This window comes from Phyllobates terribilis, unplaced genomic scaffold (genome assembly GCF_046119375.1).
Source record: "Phyllobates terribilis strain yellow unplaced genomic scaffold, ASM4611937v1 Scaffold_2__4_contigs__length_985480577, whole genome shotgun sequence".
Classification (NCBI taxonomy): domain Eukaryota; kingdom Metazoa; phylum Chordata; class Amphibia; order Anura; family Dendrobatidae; genus Phyllobates; species Phyllobates terribilis.
The window spans coordinates 378,936,816-378,956,358 of record NW_027362762.1 but is presented as its reverse complement, the minus strand read 5'-3'; the positions used below and the strand labels follow the sequence as shown (position 1 = coordinate 378,956,358).

Genomic DNA, 19,543 nt, shown 5'->3' with positions numbered 1-19,543 from the left:
AATAGTTCAAAGTGCAGGGTGCACTGATTTATGAAGCCCCGAGCCTGGGCTGAGTCGCCTCCGAAGCGAGGAGGTGCAGAAAGCCGAGGTCCGGGGTAGGATATCATGGTGTTAGTGGACAGCGGAGCTGCCGGATTGCGAGACATGGCACTGGCGGAGGTTGTTGGTGGAACAGTCAGAGTGTCCAGGCGAGTATTGACATTCCGCAGGTGACCCAGGATGGACTCCTGTTGGGACCTTTGACGGGACAGTTCATGACACAGGTCCGAGAGCGAGGGAGCTTGGGTGCCACCGGGTTCCATGGCCCGAGCAAACTGTAACGGGTCTGGGAGGCGGAACCTCTGGGCTACTATACAAGGGAGCGGTCCTTGTAAGGGAGCGGGTGGCGACCAGGCAGGCAGTCACAGCAGGTGACCGGGACAGTCTCTGGGTGTATGGGCAGGAGGTCACGGCAAGTGATCAGGGCAGTCTCTGGAAGAACGGGCTGGAGGTCACGGCAAGTGACCGGGGCAGTCTCTGGAAGAACGGGCTGGAGGTCACGGCAAGTGACCGGGGCAGTCTCTAGGTAAAGGGTAGGTACGACCTGTGATGGCTGAACCTCCAGGTAGGCTAGCAAGGCAGATGGAGGATGTGTGCTCCCAGGTGAGCAAGCGAGAGTCTCTGGAATAGCAGGTGGTCACAGCACGTGACGGCGGAGCCTCCAGGTAGGCAAGCAGGCAGGTAGCGGAGAAGCGCTCCCAGGTGAGCGGGCAAGAGTCTCTGGAATAGCTGGTGGTCACAGCACGTGACAGCGGAGCCTCCGGGCAGGCAAGCAGGCAGGTAGCGGAGAAGCGCTCCCAGGTGAGCGGGCAAGCTGGTCCATAGACAGACTGACCGGAGTTGTAAGGCAGACCGTCGGACCTCAGGCAAGCAGGCAGGTAGCTGATGTGCGCTCCCAGGTGAGCGGGCAAGTTGGTCCTTAGACAGACTGACCGGAGTTGTAAGGCAGACCGTCGGACCTCAGGCAGGCAGGCAGGTAACAGGAAATCAGGCAGGATTAGGACAGCAAGCTGGCAGGAATCTGGCAGGTAACTGGCAGGTAACTGGCAACGGGACCTGAGGGCTGAAGCAGAGTAGAACGGTGCAACAACATTGCTCGGGCACCTCCATTTTGGAGGAGGTGCCTTATATATGGTAAAGTCCTCCGGCCATTGGCCGGGGACTCCTTAGGACGGCGCGCGCGGCCCCTTTAAGAGGGAGGGAGGGCGCGCGCGCGCGCCCTAAGCACAGTGGCCGGGAAGGAGCGCGCGCTGCCAGCAGAGCGGGAGAGGGACGCCGGGCACGGAGCAGAGCGGTGAGGGGAACAGCGTCCCTGCCTAGCAGAGGGCAGGGACGCCGGCACTACAGTACCCCCCCCTTTAGGCCCCCCCTTTTTTAGGCCAGATAGAAATTTAGCTAGGATGAGAGGGGCATGGATGTTCTCCCGGGGCTCCCACGTTCTCTCCTCAGGACCAAACCCCCTCCAATCTACCAGAAAAAAGGTCTTTCCTCTTATCCTTTTGGTGGCAAGAATGTTCTCTACCTCAAACTCGTCCTCAGCAGAAACCGGAGCAGGAGGCGTACCTGTAGACTTGGAAAAAGAGTTAAGCACCACGGGTTTGAGGAGAGATACATGGAAGGAGTTAGGGATCCGTAAGTTGGCCGGGAGTTTCAATTTATAGGCCACCGGGTTGATCTGACTGATGACCTCCAGAGGACCGATGAACCGAGGCCCTAACTTGTAAGAAGGTATCTTGAGTCGAACATATTTAGATGAGAGCCAGACTTTATCTCCTGGACGAAATTGTGGAGGATCCAGGCGTTTTTTGTCAGCGTGTCTTTTCATACGCTCGGATGACAGAAGGAGTGCGGACCGGGTACTCTCCCATATGGAGGAAAATTTGCTAACGAGAGATTCCGCAGCCGGGTTGTCCACAGAGGTGGAGACAGGAAAAGGAATCCGAGGATGCTGACCAAAGACTACAAAAAACGGGGATTTGGAGGAGGATTCGCTCTCGTGATTATTATAAGAGAACTCGGCCCATGGTAGGAGATCCACCCAGTCAGAATGGTGGGCATTAACGAAGTGCCGGAGGTAACTGGTCAGGTTCTGATTGATCCGCTCCACTTGACCTTTGGACTGTGGGTGGTAAGCGGAAGAGAAGTCCAGGGTGACGTCTAGTAGTTTACAAGTGGCTCTCCAGAAACGTGAGGTGAACTGTACCCCACGATCCGACACGATGTGGAGGGGCAGGCCATGAAGACGGAAGATGTGGCGGATAAAGTCTTTAGCCAGCTCGGGTGCAGACGGAAGGCCTGGCAGGGGAATAAAGTGAGCCATCTTGGAAAAGCGGTCAGCGACCACCCAAATGACCGTACAATCGGCAGAGAAGGGGAGATCAGTTATAAAGTCCATTGCTATATGCTGCCAGGGGGCAGCAGGTACAGGAAGCGGAAGGAGGCGTCCGGCTGGCAGATGTCTCAGGACTTTGTTGCGGGCGCAGGACACACAGGCAGAAACAAAGTCTATTATGTCCTTGTGCAGGGTAGGCCACCAATAGTGCCGGGCAATAAGCTGGAGGGTCTTTTTCTGACCGGCGTGGCCAGCTAGTTTAGACGAATGGCCCCAGTGTAGGATCTTCTCCCGATCAGGTACTGAATACTGAAACAAACGTCTTACCGGGAGGGAGACGATTTAGACTCACGGGAGCCACCTGCATTACTCTGGCGGGATCGATGATATGTTTAGGTTCTTCCTCGAGATCGGACACCAGAAAGGATCGGGACAAGGCGTCTGCTTTGACGTTTTTGTCAGCCGGGCGAAAATGAAGAACAAAATCAAAGCGAGCAAAAAACAAGGACCACCGGGCTTGGCGCGGGTTAAGTCTCTGGGCATGCTGGAGGTAAGCCAAGTTCTTGTGGTCAGTGTAAATTATTACCGGATGAAGAGCCCCCTCGAGTAGGTAACGCCACTCCTCCAACGCCAGCTTGATGGCCAATAACTCTCGGTCTCCTATGGAATAGTTGCGCTCAGAAGAGGAGAAGAGTTTGGAGAAGAAGCCACAAGTTACCATTCTCCCGGAAGATGATTTTTGAGTAAGTACCGCTCCGGCTCCAGAGGAGGAGGCGTCAACTTCCAGGAAGAACTGCTTGTTGCCGTCCGGGCGATGCAGCACCGGGGCGGAAGAGAAGGCCTGTTTTAGGGAAAGAAAGGCCTCCTCTGCTTCGGGCGGCCACTCTTTGGGATTAGTACCCTTACGGGTGAGCGTGGAAATTGGGGCAGTCCGGGAAGAGAAGTGCGGGATGAAGAGGCGGTAATAGTTGGCGAAGCCCAGGAACCGTTGAATAGCCTTCAACCCCTCTGGTCGGGGCCATTTCTCGATGGCAGACAGTTTCTCAGGATCCATTTGTAGGCCGGTCTGAGAGATAATGTAGCCCAGAAACGGAAGCGAGGTCTGCTCAAAGAGGCACTTCTCATATTTAGCGTAGAGATGGTTCTGCCTGAGCCTGAGCAGGACCTGACGAACATCCCTCCGGTGAGTCTGGAGATCCGGAGAGAAGACCAAGATGTCGTCCAGGTACACCACTACGCAGGAGTAGAGAAGGTCCCGGAAGATGTCATTGACCAACTCTTGAAAGACGGCAGGAGCGTTACAGAGGCCAAAGGGCATTACCAGATATTCATAGTGGCCGTCCCGGGTGTTGAATGCCGTCTTCCATTCATCCCCCTGACGGATACGAACCAGGTTGTACGCCCCACAGAGGTCCAGTTTGGTGAAGATTCTAGCCCCCCTCAGACGATCAAATAACTCCGGAATGAGCGGAAGGGGGTACTTATTCTTCACCGTGATCTGGTTAAGGCCTCTATAGTCTATACACGGACGGAGAGAGCCATCCTTCTTTTTGACGAAAAAGAAGCCTGCTCCCGCCGGGGAGGTAGATTTCCGGATGAATCCCCTGGCCAGATTCTCCTCAATATATTCGGACATCGACCGGGTCTCAGCAGCGGATAATGGATAAATACGCCCACGGGGAGGAGAAGTACCAGGTAACAGGTCGATAGGGCAGTCGTATGGTCTATGAGGGGGTAGTGTCTCTGCCTCCTTTTTATTAAAGACATCAGCATAAGACCAATAAGGAATCGGAAGTCCAGGTAGATTAGCTGGGGTAGGAGAAGGACGGACGGGATGAACGGGAACCAGACAGGTCTTATGGCAGCCCTGTCCCCAGCGAAGGACTTCTCCGGTCTGCCAGTCAAGAACGGGTGCATGTTTCTGGAGCCAAGGTAGGCCTAGCAAGAGGGCGTGAGAGAGTCCAGGCAGAACATGGAAGGAGATACTTTCAGAATGCAGCATTCCCACCTGCAGAGTAATGGATTCGGTGATGAGTTGGATGGGGCGTGGTAAGAGCCCCCCATCCACGGCAGCAACAGACAAGGGTACAGCCAGAGGTTTGGTGGGGATGCGGTATTTCTCTACCAGGGACTGTGAAATAAGATTCCCGGCTGCTCCAGAGTCCAGTTGGGCTAGTTCGAAATAACGGTTCTCCCCGTAGACGATTGAAACTGACAACAGCAGGGATGGAGAGGATTTATTCTTGTCTAGGTGGACCTCTCTGAGCGAACCTTGACACAGGCGTTTCCCGACCTCTCCGGGCAGGCACGGATCCGGTGCTCCTTACTGCCACAGTAGAAGCAGGTCCCCTCGGCACGGCGTAAGTCCTGACGGGTCTTGACCATCTTGGTCTGGTCGACCTGCATAGGCTCAGGAGGGTGTACCTGGTTAGAGACAGAAGGAGTGACGGGTTTCTGAAAAGTAGGAGCTAGACGTGGTAACCTCCTCTCACGGGTGACCTCTCTGGCACGCTCCTGGAACCGTAGGTCAATCCGGGTGGCAAGAGTTATTAAGTCATCGAGAGTGGTAGGAATGTCCTGACCGGCAAGTTCATCTTTAATACGGCCGGACAGACCCTCCCAGAAGACGGAAACCAGAGCGTCGTTATCCCAGGCCAGCTCCGAGGCAAGGGTACGGAACCGTATGGCATATTGGCCCACGGTGAGACTTTCCTGACGGAGGCGTAGCAACGATGATGCGGATGAGGTCTTCCGTCCGGGTTCGTCGAAGACTTTCCGGAAAGCCGTGAGAAAAGCAGGCAAGTTGGACACCAGGGGGTCTCCTCTCTCCCATAGAGGATTTAGCCAGGCCAGGGCCTCCCCGGTGAGATGGGACATGATGAATGCAATTTTGGCTCGGTCGGAGTTAAACTGGTGGGACAATAGTTCAAAGTGCAGGGTGCACTGATTTATGAAGCCCCGAGCCTGGGCTGAGTCGCCTCCGAAGCGAGGAGGTGCAGAAAGCCGAGGTCCGGGGTAGGATATCATGGTGTTAGTGGACAGCGGAGCTGCCGGATTGCGAGACATGGCACTGGCGGAGGTTGTTGGTGGAACAGTCAGAGTGTCCAGGCGAGTATTGACATTCCGCAGGTGACCCAGGATGGACTCCTGTTGGGACCTTTGACGGGACAGTTCATGACACAGGTCCGAGAGCGAGGGAGCTTGGGTGCCACCGGGTTCCATGGCCCGAGCAAACTGTAACGGGTCTGGGAGGCGGAACCTCTGGGCTACTATACAAGGGAGCGGTCCTTGTAAGGGAGCGGGTGGCGACCAGGCAGGCAGTCACAGCAGGTGACCGGGACAGTCTCTGGGTGTATGGGCAGGAGGTCACGGCAAGTGATCAGGGCAGTCTCTGGAAGAACGGGCTGGAGGTCACGGCAAGTGACCGGGGCAGTCTCTGGAAGAACGGGCTGGAGGTCACGGCAAGTGACCGGGGCAGTCTCTAGGTAAAGGGTAGGTACGACCTGTGATGGCTGAACCTCCAGGTAGGCTAGCAAGGCAGATGGAGGATGTGTGCTCCCAGGTGAGCAAGCGAGAGTCTCTGGAATAGCAGGTGGTCACAGCACGTGACGGCGGAGCCTCCAGGTAGGCAAGCAGGCAGGTAGCGGAGAAGCGCTCCCAGGTGAGCGGGCAAGAGTCTCTGGAATAGCTGGTGGTCACAGCACGTGACAGCGGAGCCTCCGGGCAGGCAAGCAGGCAGGTAGCGGAGAAGCGCTCCCAGGTGAGCGGGCAAGCTGGTCCATAGACAGACTGACCGGAGTTGTAAGGCAGACCGTCGGACCTCAGGCAAGCAGGCAGGTAGCTGATGTGCGCTCCCAGGTGAGCGGGCAAGTTGGTCCTTAGACAGACTGACCGGAGTTGTAAGGCAGACCGTCGGACCTCAGGCAGGCAGGCAGGTAACAGGAAATCAGGCAGGATTAGGACAGCAAGCTGGCAGGAATCTGGCAGGTAACTGGCAGGTAACTGGCAACGGGACCTGAGGGCTAAAGCAGAGTAGAACGGTGCAACAACATTGCTCGGGCACCTCCATTTTGGAGGAGGTGCCTTATATATGGTAAAGTCCTCCGGCCATTGGCCGGGGACTCCTTAGGACGGCGCGCGCGGCCCCTTTAAGAGGGAGGGAGGGCGCGCGCGCGCGCCCTAAGCACAGTGGCCGGGAAGGAGCGCGCGCTGCCAGCAGAGCGGGAGAGGGACGCCGGGCACGGAGCAGAGCGGTGAGGGGAACAGCGTCCCTGCCTAGCAGAGGGCAGGGACGCCGGCACTACAGTGAGGATGTATGGAGTCGTAATAAGGCTGTGTACATGAGACGTTAAGTGTAAAATACAGAGAGAAGTTCCTGATGTAAAATGTGAGAAAACATAGTTTGAGACTATGTTCACTTGACTGTATATTTCTATGGAAAAAACTGACATCACAAAGACACCACTAAGACTAAAGTTTTTCAATTTGGCTGTTCAGATGACCGAATGTCTACTATGAAAAAAGCATGCCGTAGCTTCATCAGATAAGACTTGACCATTCAAGTCTATGGGTTTACAACAAAAATATTGTATCCAATATGGATCATTCATTTAGCATCTGATTTTTAAGGATACATTGCAATTCTTAACATCAACTGTATTTGGTCTTGTAAATTATTAATAACTGCTGATGTATAAAAACAGATGCCATATGAATTTCAATACAGATAAAAAAAAGTCTTTTTTTTCTGGATGAAAATTGGACGATTTTTTATTTATATGCTAGAGTGAACTTGCCTCATTGACGAAGGAAGCTGTCCGGTAGACACTTCTCCCCATGCTGGACACTTCTTCCCATGCTGGACACTTCTCCCCATGCTGGACACTTCTTCCCATGCTGGACACTTCTCCCCATGCTGGACACTTCTACCCATGCTGGACACTTCTCCACATGCTGGACACTTCTCCCCATGCTGGACACTTCTTCCCATGCTGGACACTTCTTCCCATGCTGGACACTTCTCCCCTTGCTGGACACTTCTCCCCATGTTGGGCACTTCTTCCCATGCTGGACACTTCTCCACATGCTGGACACTTCTCCCCATGCTGGACACTTCTTCCCATGCTGGACACTTCTCCCCATGCTGGACACTTCTCCCCATGCTGGACACTTCTTCCCATCCTGGACACTTCTTCCCATGCTGGACACTTCTCCACATGCTGGACCCTTCTTCCCATACTGGACACTTCTTCCCACCCATGCTGGACACTTCTACCCATGCTGGACACTTCTCCCCATGCTGGATACTTCTACCCATCCAGGAAGCTTCTCCCCATGCTGGACACTTCTACCCATGCAGGAAGCTTCTCCCCATGCTGGACACTTCTGTGCATGCAGGACACTTCTGCCCATGCAGGAAGCTTCTCCCCATGCTGGACACTTCTACCCATGCAGGAAGCTTCTCCCATGCTGGACACTTCTGCCCATGCAGGAAGCTTCTCCCCATGCTGGACACTTCTACCCATGCAGGAAGCTTCTCCCCATGCTGGACACTTCTCCACATACAGGAAGCTTCTCCCCATGCTGGACACTTCTACCCATGCAGGAAGCTTCTCCCCATACTGGACACTTCTACCCATGCAGGAAGCTTCTCCCTATTCTGGACACTTCTACCCGTGCAGGAAGCTTCTCCCCATGCTGGACACTTCTACCCATGCAGGAAGCTTCTCCCCATGCTGGACACTTCTACCTATGCAGGAAGCTTCTCCCCATGCTGGACACTTCTCCCCATGCAGGAAGCTTCTCCCCATGCTGGACACTTCTACCCATGCAGGAAGCTTCTCCCATGCTGGACACTTCTGCCCATGCAGGAAGCTTCTCCCCATGCTGGACACTTCTACCCATGCAGGAAGCTTCTCCCAATGCTGGACACTTCTCCACATACAGGAAGCTTCTCCCCATGCTGGACACTTCTACCCATGCAGGAAGCTTCTCCCCATACTGGACACTTCTACCCATGCAGGAAGCTTCTCCCTATTCTGGACACTTCTACCCGTGCAGGAAGCTTCTCCCCATGCTGGACACTTCTACCCATGCAGGAAGCTTCTCCCCATGCTGGACACTTCTACCTATGCAGGAAGCTTCTCCCCATGCTGGACACTTCTCCCCATGCAGGAAGCTTCTCCCCATGCTGGACACTTCTACCCATGCAGGAAGCTTCTCCCCATGCTGGACACTTCTGCCCATGCAGGAAGCTTCTCCCCATGCTGGACACTTCTACCCATGCAGGAAGCTTCTCCCCATGCTGGACACTTTTACCCATGCAGGAAGCTTCTCCCCATGCTGGACACTTCTCCCCATGCAGGAAGCTTCTCCCCATGCTGGACACTTCTCCCCATGCAGGAAGCTTCTCCCCATGCTGGACACTTTTACCCATGCAGGAAGCTTCTCCCCATGCTGGACACTTCTCCCCATGCAGGAAGCTTCTCCCCATGTTGGACACTTCTACCCATGCAGGAAGCTTCTCCCCATGCTGGACACTTCTCCACATGCAGGAAGCTTCTCCCCATGCTGGACACTTCTACCCAAGCAGGAAGCTTCTCCCCATGCTGGACACTTCTTCCCATGCAGGAAGCTTCTCCCCATGCTGGACATTTCTACCCATGCAGGAAGCTTCTCCCCATGCTGGACACTTCTCCCCATGCAGGAAGCTTCTCCCCATGCTGGACACTTCTACCCAAGCAGGAAGCTTCTCCCCATGCTGGACACTTCTTCCCATGCTGGACACTTCTCCACATGCTGGACCCTTCTTCCCATACTGGACACTTCTTCCCATCCATGCTGGACACTTCTACCCATGCTGGACACTTCTCCCCATGCTGGATACTTCTACCCATGCAGGAAGCTTCTCCCCATGCTGGACACTTCTACCCATGCAGGAAGCTTCTCCCATGCTGGACACTTCTGCCCATGCAGGAAGCTTCTCCCCATGCTGGACACTTCTACCCATACAGGAAGCTTCTCCCCATGCTGGACACTTCTCCACATACAGGAAGCTTCTCCCCATGCTGGACACTTCTACCCATGCAGGAAGCTTCTCCCCATACTGGACACTTCTACCCATGCAGGAAGCTTCTCCCCATGCTGGACACTTTTACCCATGCAGGAAGCTTCTCCCCATGCTGGACACTTCTCCCCATGCAGGAAGCTTCTCCCCATGCTGGACACTTCTCCCCATGCAGGAAGCTTCTCCCCATGCTGGACACTTTTACCCATGCAGGAAGCTTCTCCCCATGCTGGACACTTCTCCCCATGCAGGAAGCTTCTCCCCATGTTGGACACTTCTACCCATGCAGGAAGCTTCTCCCCATGCTGGACACTTCTCCACATGCAGGAAGCTTCTCCCCATGCTGGACACTTCTACCCAAGCAGGAAGCTTCTCCCCATGCTGGACACTTCTACCCATGCAGGAAGCTTCTCCCCATGCTGGACACTTCTACCCATGCAGGAAGCTTCTCCCCATGCTGGACACTTCTCCCCATGCAGGAAGCTTCTCCCCATGCTGGACACTTCTACCCAAGCAGGAAGCTTCTCCCCATGCTGGACACTTCTTCCCATGCTGGACACTTCTCCACATGCTGGACCCTTCTTCCCATACTGGACACTTCTTCCCATCCATGCTGGACACTTCTACCCATGCTGGACACTTCTCCCCATGCTGGATACTTCTACCCATGCAGGAAGCTTCTCCCCATGCTGGACACTTCTACCCATGCAGGAAGCTTCTCCCATGCTGGACACTTCTGCCCATGCAGGAAGCTTCTCCCCATGCTGGACACTTCTACCCATACAGGAAGCTTCTCCCCATGCTGGACACTTCTCCACATACAGGAAGCTTCTCCCCATGCTGGACACTTCTACCCATGCAGGAAGCTTCTCCCCATACTGGACACTTCTACCCATGCAGGAAGCTTCTCCCTATTCTGGACACTTCTACCCGTGCAGGAAGCTTCTCCCCATGCTGGACACTTCTACCCATGCAGGAAGCTTCTCCCCATGCTGGACACTTCTACCCATGCAGGAAGCTTCTCCCCATGCTGGACACTTCTCCCCATGCAGGAAGCTTCTCCCCATGCTGGACACTTCTACCCAAGCAGGAAGCTTCTCCCCATGCTGGACACTTCTGCCCATGCAGGAAGCTTCTCCCCATGCTGGACACTTCTACCCATGCAGGAAGCTTCTCCCCATGCTGGACACTTTTACCCATGCAGGAAGCTTCTCCCCATGCTGGACACTTCTCCCCATGCAGGAAGCTTCTCCCCATGCTGGACACTTCTCCACATGCAGGAAGCTTCTCCCCATGCTGGACACTTCTACCCAAGCAGGAAGCTTCTCCCCATGCTGGACACTTCTACCCATGCAGGAAGCTTCTCCCCATGCTGGACACTTCTACCCAAGCAGGAAGTTTCTCCCCATGCTGGACACTTCTACCCATGCAGGAAGCTTCTCGCCATGCAGGACACTTCTACCCATGCAGGAAGCTTCTCGCCGTGCAGGACACTTCTACCCATGCTGGACACTTTTCTCGGAGCCTGGTTCACGGTTCTATTTAATGCTGCCCATGAAGTAGCTAGTTCCCTGGAAGACAGTAACAGCAAACACTGTCACTTTTGGAATAGGGAAGGCAAACTGATGTCAGAATGATGAAAGATGATTTATTGAATAGATCTCGTAGACCAGATGATGGTGTACTTACGTATTTAGAAAATATATGTTAGAATGGCTGTATAATCCTTTGAGAGAGTTCCATGCATAATAATAAATGAGCATTTTCCAGCTTTTCTGAGTCAGGATTGGCATAAGTTGGGGCACGTACACATCAACGTATGTTCAGTCTGAGTGCTGCCCATGTAAAAAACGGACCTCATAAGCTACTGCAGAAGCTACACTTTACATACGGACTTCAGGTCCTTGTGAAAAATATTGCAGCATGCTGTAGTCTGGTTCACTAGGAGGATGGGCACACAGAGCCAGTCATACCCACAATTTTCTAACGTGACTGGACCGATAAGTTCTATGGCTGTGTGATCTTAGGTTGACAGGAGCGGAAACGTTTTTCAGGGTCTGTTCCAATTATGTACTCCCTTTATGTTCAGTGTATATACCAAGGAAGCACCTCAAAATATGTGCTAATTGTAAAGGCCAGATCTAGCCCAAAAAATATATATATGTTGCGTCATACAATGCCAACATTCAGCTGAATGGTGGTCTATGGATACAGTTACACCAAACAAGCAGAGTAAATGCAATGTAAGCAGAGTGTTAAGAGGCCATGATGGTGAACTGACTCTGCCCCATCATTAGTTGTCAGAGAAAAGAAGGGTTCGGTCTGTGGGATTTCAACACGCTCAATCCTTTTGTCTCAGGTTTCAAAAAATTCAGATAAACTGTCAATTTTAAGAGGTTAATCTCTATAGCCTTTAAAAGGGTCCAGTGCTTGCACTCCACTGCTGATCTTGGTGATTGTTTACAGGCTGAAGTAGTGATGTTAATGCAGGTAACCACTGCAGCCAATCACTTGGCTCAGTGGAAATAAAGATGTAGACTTCAGAAGCAGGCCCATAGTTTGGCTGCAGTGGTCACGTGCGCTATAGCCATGAGCTCACCACTGCAGCCTGTAAACAAAAAATGAGGATCACTTGCGAAGAGGTGGTTGTGAAGCAGTAGAAAAGCGAGTACAGCTTATTTTCTTGTTATTTAGCAGTCAATGGTGTTAAAAAATTTAAAGTTGTCCACTACTTTTTCATTGATACCCTGTTTGTGGGATAGGGCATCAATGTTTGATCGGCCGGGATCCTGCACCTGGCACCCCCGCCGATCAGCTGTTATCGGTGCCGGTGGCCGCCGGCTGGAAGTACTTACTTGCGGTGCTTGGCCATCTAGCTGTAGGGGCCGCCGCAGGGTACTGCACATCCGCCTCCTACTCAATTCAATGGGAGGTGGATGTGCAGTACCCCGTGGCGGCCTCTACAGATAGACAGCCAAGCACTGCAAGTAAGTACTTCTGACAGGTGTCCGCCGTCGCTGATAACAGCTGATCGGTGGAGGTGTCGGGTGTGGGATCAATGAAAAAGTAGTGGACAAATTCTTTAAAGATGGAAAAACCCCTTTATGGCGACGTTCCCACAATGAACTTTTGGTAAGTTTTTGATGTTGTAGATTTTCTGCAACATTTCTGCACCTAGGCCACGTGCACACAATGAGTATTTGGTGAGTTTTTTAACCTCAGTATGTGTAAGCCAAAACCAGAAGTGGCTGATAAATACAGAAGTGGTGACTAGTGTTGAGCGAGTATGTATCATCAACTCTTTTGGCGAGCACACTCGGATGCTCACCGAGTATTTTGGCGTGCTCGGCGTTTCTGACAGGTAATCTCTGCATGTGTCACAGCTGTCTAACAGCCATGACACTTGCAGGTGCGGTGACAGTGAATGAAACGCCAAGCGTGCCAAAATACTCGGCGAGCATGCGAGTGTGCTTGCCGAAAGAGTTAATGATACCTACTTGCTCAACACTAGTGGTGACGTGTTTCTATTATACTTTTCCTCTGACTGTTCAATTTCTGATTTTGGCTTATAAATACTGAGGTAAACAACTCTCCAAATACTCCGCGAAAATACACTGCATTAAAAACTAATCTCTAATTTTATTCCCGCTGCTCCCGTTTCTGTTTTTTACATCCACCATATGTTTCCAGAAATATGGGCCTTTGTATTTTGTGATAACTTTTCTGGTCTTTACTATGGGGGTGGTGCTCACAGGGTAATTATGCAGAGACTAAAACAACCCTTATAAAATCCTGAGAGCAAAAGTCCCATATCTCTGGAACCATATGGCGGATTTAAAAAAAGAAAACACCACAAAAAAATGGAAAACTAAGGGGAGCAGTGGGAATAAAATAATAGCAAAAACTGGCCACTTTTCACCTGGTGACAGGTCCAATTTCATGAGTTGTCGTATAAACAAAACTTATCACCTATCCAAAAAAATAAATGTAACATTATTATTATTATAGCGCCATTTATTCAATGGCGCTTTACATGTGAAAAGGTGTATACATAATAATAATAAAAAAAACCCCAAGTACAATAATTTCGAACAAAACAAGTCACTGACTGGTACAGGAGGAGAGAGGACCCTGCCCGCGAGGGCTCACAGTCTACAAGGGATGGGTGAGGATACAGTAGGTGAGGGTAGGGCTGGTCGTGCAGAAGTATGGTGGAGCGAGGGTTACTGCAGGTTGCAGGCTTGTCGGAACAGGTGGGTCTTCAGCTTCCCTTTGAAGGTTTCCACGGTAGGCGAGTCTGATGTGTTGGGGTAGAGAGTTCCAGAGTAGGGGGGATGCACGGGAGAAATCTTGTATACGATTGTGGGAAGAGGAGATAAGAGGGGAGTAGATAAGGAGATCTTGTGAGGATCGGAGGTTGTGTGTAGGTATGTACTGGGAGACTAGGTCACAGATATATGGGGGAGACAGGTTGTGAATGGCTTTGTATACCATGGTTAGGGTTTTGAACTGGAGTCTCTGGGTAACAGGGAGCCAGTGAAGGGATTGACAGAGGGAAGAGGCTGGGGAATAGCAGGGGGACAGGTGGATTAGTCAAGCAGCAGAGTTTAGGATAGATTGGAGGGGTGCGAGAGTGTTAGAAGGGAGGCCACAGAGCAGGAGGTTGCCGTAGTCGAGGCGGGAGATGATGAGGGCGTGCACTAGTGTTTTAGTGATTGCTGGTGATCTAGCATCGTCAGATCCAGGCGCCAAAAGTTCCCTGTGTGAACTGAGCTGTAGTGGGCATGGAAGACCACCACTCATATACACAGTGAAGGAGGCACTGATGCTCCATTCACACAAGGGACCCCCATTCTTGTGTTTGATGAGGTCCTAGAGGTCAGACCCCAGGGATCATACATTATTATGTATCCGCCATGTTGTTTATGGGGAAATCCCTTTAATTCAGTGACACAAGGCTAGGACATGCCTCCCGCACTGATTAGGACTTGCACCCACACTGGGGGTCCAGCTATGGGGCAATCTTCCAATGCTTATCATAGGGATCACTGCTCCTATTAAGTTGTAGAAAACTCCTTGTGTGATGGGAGTGACAGGACATCATGATGGGCCAATACTTCCATGGTACAATGCACCAGTGTCACAGGACGTGGGCACCTGGCAGGGCAGCGGGTGCCCATGATGGCAGGGGTGGGTGGGTAGGAGGAGGAGAGGAGATGTCAGGGTGCCGGGATTGGTGCTGCCGGCTCCAGTAGCTGTGCTGGCTGAGGATTTTCTCTTCCCCACCCCCTCCCTCTGTCTCCTCTTTGCATGTCTGTGTGTCCGAGGGGAGGAAGAAAGGAAGAAAAGAGGGAGGGGAGGGAAGGAAAGAGACGAGCCCGGATCACTGTGCTGGGAGCTGCCACCTCAACATGGTGTGAGATCGCCATCCTGCAGCCAGGGCACGAGAGCGACGGGCAGGGAGAGGCGCACACCGGAGACCGGGGCCGCTGCACCCCAATGAGGAGTCGGAGCTCTGCACGGAGACCGTGAGGGAGGAGGGGAGCTCGCCCGGCTGTGTCTGCATCCAGGGCGGGGAGGAGGGCACATCCTCTGCCGGGGAGATTACACAAAAAGGGGGCGACCATGGCCAACGACTCGCCTGCCAAGAGTCTGGTGGATATAGACCTCTCCTCCTTGAGGGTGAGTGTGTGCGGGCTGTACACAATAGAAAGGCGTGGGGCGGCCTCCTATACCGGTGGGGCTTGTGATGGCAGGAGCCCTGGCAGCTGCAGACCCCCACCCATCTGATGGAGGCAGGGCTGCAGGAGGCCGATGGGGGGCACTTGTTTGTTTCCTGCAGTGCTCGGGCACAGTGTGTCCGGGCATCGGGCTGCTGGTGACACAGGCACACTGGCTTCCTTTGTTTGCATGTATTGGCATGTGCCTCAAGTGGTGAAATCAAGAAATTAGGGCGCAACAGCTGCATCCATCCATCCCCATAGCCTCTCCTCAGGTCTGCTCACATCATGTCGCCTCTGCTTTCTTCTAGGATCCGGCTGGGATCTTTGAACTGGTGGAAGTGGTGGGAAATGGCACCTATGGGCAAGTATATAAGGTGTGTATATAACCTGGATGTGGAAGGACAGTAAGTGTTCACTGTGTACGATTGTACATCTAAAATGGATTATTACCTCATGTGTGAGTGTGTAAGGTGTACATGGAAAACATTATCTCGTGGAAGTGTGATGGTTGTGAGGACGGTGAGTGTGTAAGGGGTACATGGAAAACATTATCTCGTGGAAGTGTGATGGTTGTGAGGACGGTGAGTGTGTAAGGGGTACATGGAAAACATTACCTCATGTGGAAGTGTGATGGTTGTGAGGAAGGTGAGTGTGTAAGGTGTACACGGAAAACATTACCTCATGTGGAAGCGTGATGGTTGTGAGGACGGTGAGTGTGTAAGGTGTACATGGAAAACATTACCTCATGTGGAAGCGTGATGGTTGTGAGGACGGTGAGTGTGTAAGGTGTACACGGAAAACATTACCTCATGTAGAAGTGTGATGGTTGTGAGGACGGTGAGTGTGCACATGTGTGTAAGCTGTACACCGAAAACATTACCTCATGTGGAAGTGTGATGGTTGTGAGGACAGTGAGTGTGCACATGTGTGTAAGCTGTACACCGAAAACATTACCTCATGTGGAAGTGTGATGGTTGTGAGGACAGTGAGTGTGCACATGTGTGTAAGCTGTACACCGAAAACATTACCTCATGTGGAAGTGTGATGGTTGTGAGGACAGTGAGTGTGCACATGTGTGTAAGCTGTACACCGAAAACATTACCTCATGTGGAAGTGTGATGGTTGTGAGGACAGTGAGTGTGCACATGTGTGTAAGCTGTACACCGAAAACATTACCTCATGTGGAAGTGTGATGGTTGTGAGGACAGTGAGTGTGCACATGTGTGTAAGCTGTACACCGAAAGCATTATCTCATGTGGAAGTGTGATGGTTGTGAGGACAGTGAGTGTGCACATGTGTGTAAGCTGTACACCGAAAACATTACCTCATGTGGAAGTGTGATGGTTGTGAGGACAGTGAGTGTGCACATGTGTGTAAGCTGTACACCGAAAACATTACCTCATGTGGAAGTGTGATGGTTGTGAGGACAGTGAGTGTGCACATGTGTGTAAGCTGTACACCGAAAGCATTATCTCATGTGGAAGTGTGATGGTTGTGAGCACAGTGAGTGTACATGTGTATCTCTCTTTCTATCTATATATATCTATTATATATTCATTGCCTCATGTGGAAGTGTAATGGTTGTGAGGACAATGTATAAGTTATGTATCAAGCTGTGTATACATTTTATATGATGTCCTGTGGAAAGCGGGTACCTTTGTGTCTGTATGACGGTCACCTAGTGATTTAGCCCTCCTAATATAACGGCCTTGTAGGCCTCTACCAGTGACTTCATGTAGTGCGCGATGTAAATGCATGAAATACAGTTTATTACAATATGACTGTAACCACATTTGGGGAATATATATTCTTTTGCAATAATCCTCTTGGTCTTTCAGATACGTGGAGTCTGTGATATATTTATATGTAACCTCTCCTCTATCTGAAGAATAGTATTGGTGTTGGAACCTGGCCAGAAATGACGACATTGCTCTCTCCTTCTCTCCATTTTTCTGGGCCCTTCATGTTCCTCATTTCCTACTCTGTGATGTCTGAAGTGTACATATTCTGTGTGACACCTACTGGCCCACTAGCAATTTTTGAAGCCCTTATGCGACTCAGATGTCACTTATGATATGACAGGAAGGCCGGGATAAACGGTCGCAATTCACAGTCCGTATTCGGACAGTAATGGCCAGACTGTGGGTTCCCTGCCCTGAACTTCCTGCCTCATGTGCCTGAGGTCGTAAGGTCAGGTCTGGAGGCCCATGGTCAGTCCGGTATTGCGGTCCGTATCTGGACTGTGAAATACACTTGTGTGGAAAGATGGGTGAGGTCTCCGTAGGACAGTAGTGCAGGCTATAGAATAGGAGAAAAAGGTACACATTTTATTATCTGTACAATGGTCCAGATTTCAGTCTTCTGGTGCAGATAACACCAATGACCTCTTTTATTTGGTTTCTTTACTAATGCATAGTATGTACTTCTATATCCAGGCCTCACTTGCCCATGTGCTGCTTTCTTGGTAGTCGCCTGTCGCTTTACATGGAGTAACTCCATTGTAACCATGCTTAGGGATGTATTGTATGTTATTAGGGCAGAGTGCTGCCCTTTCTCATGTGACCTTTCTATCCTTGTGTGAAGCTGGCCTCCATCATGTGCCGCCTCATGCGGCTTCAGGGGAGGTAGTAGATACCGGCGTAATTACAGTAAATGGAAGGAGCATCTCTTGGGGTTGCATGACTGTGCCGTGAGTTGTTTTACAGATGTGACTAATAGACAGCGTTGAGACGAGGATGATAAGAAGTGATATCACTAGAAATGGGATAAGCGGAATACAATTTGCACGGTGCACAGACCTGTGAGATTGTCATAGTAATGAGATTAGTACAAGGTATTGTTTGTATACAGTCTAGGTACAAAAATAAAGGGAAACCTCAAGTGATCTCCAAGGATCCAATGGAAAGGCTTTCTGCTGCCTGTATTCACCATTGCTGTAAAGTGTCTACATTAGTGGCCGGACACAGATGTCATTTGTACAGTCTCTGGTTTAGGACAGTAGAGGTTTACAAGTGGTACTGGCAAATATTATATCACGTGAGCTCTGAAAATAGAAAGATAAGGGATATTTATCCACTTCTCTATCATTTTCCAAATTCACTTGTGTCCCTCAGGCTTGGGCTGCAGTGCAACAGTAAGTTGTCATAGAGGATGGTTGAACATGTGGTGGAGACGTTCATTGATTTTATTAGCTCGAAGTTCCATAATGTATTTATATAGACCAAGTTTACATTATTCTTAATAGAGTTCCCTTTCTGATATGATTAACTGTACATTGCATAATAACGTGTTAGAAGTATTATGAATATATCTATTTTAGCCCCAGAGGTGATAAATGGATCCTTGTGTGTGGTTGTCCCAGTCATTATACCATTAATATTCAAGTGGAGCCTGTATTTGTCCATGTCATAATAATGGGGCTCATCTGTCTAATATTTAGCTGAGTGATTTAATAATCTGGCATACTTAAGGAAAAAATTGTATCCAATCTTCTTCCATAGGCATTAACTGCCTATTGCCATAAATAAGAAAAGCCGGAGCTGTGTTTGATCACACTGGTAGTTTCGTTTTAACAGGGGGTTGTACTGGTGGGTCTTGTGTAAGATGAGCTGCTGACCAAGCATGGCCAGGTGATCTAATGTGCTTGTATAAACCTTGAAGGGAACAACGGGTCAAGAAGTGCCTCTACCTATTCACTGTACTGATGGGCAGCGATTCTGAAGGTCATACCCATACCGATCAAATAGGCTATCAATAGGCCTGGAGAGCACCTTTTAAACTTCTGTGACTTGCTCCTTACTAATGGTCGATAATGTGCCTGCGCAAATCAAAAAAGGATAACTTTGCTACAACTTGCCATGTAAAACCGTTCTTACCATGCAGAAGGACGTATATATAGTATTCTGCACATATGGGTCATTCTAAATAGATAAAACTATACGTCCATCGTACGTTAGATGTAAAAAGGTTATCCCGTTTTCTGATGATCTGCTGTCATTCTGTGACTGCAGACTTATGAATAGTGACAGCTTGCAGTGCGTGCACTGTCAGGATTCAACAGTATTGCCGGTGAGTAGGTGGTCACGTGACCGCAATTATGTGATACTTTCGGTCATGTTCCCACTAGACGCACTCGCCTTCTATATTAAGAGAAGCTGAGCATGTCTAGTCTGCACCTAAACGCATGTATGCAAGTCATATTCTTGCAGTCAGGTAACCGCAGCTCTCGTTGGCAATACCGGAGAATCCTAACCGTGTGCTCATGGCACATATTGTCAGGATTCAGAAGTCTGCAGTCCTAAAGATTGACTGCAAACTTTTGTCAGAAGACCAGACAACCTTTTTTGTGTGTTCTTTTGGTTAAATGGGTTTTCCGTCTTTAAC

General features: G+C 50.8%; 1 protein-coding gene across 8 annotated transcripts in view; it reads left to right on the top strand.

Annotated features, from left to right (window-relative positions):
* Nucleotides 1–14,695: 14,695 nt before the first annotated feature.
* The window catches only part of MAP4K4 (mitogen-activated protein kinase kinase kinase kinase 4), a 164,338-nt gene continuing 159,490 nt past the window's right edge, over nt 14,696–19,543 (top strand). For 6 of the 8 annotated variants that reach the window (XM_073664773.1, XM_073664770.1, XM_073664772.1 and 3 more), the window contains exons 1-2: nt 14,697–15,119; nt 15,469–15,534. In XM_073664773.1, the coding sequence (XP_073520874.1) occupies nt 15,063–15,119; nt 15,469–15,534 (123 nt within the window). In that variant the 5' untranslated portion in view covers nt 14,697–15,062. Of the gene's footprint in view, nt 15,120–15,468; nt 15,535–19,543 lie in introns of all 8 variants that reach the window. The other 2 variants (XM_073664768.1, XM_073664774.1) reach the window with 2 other exon arrangements.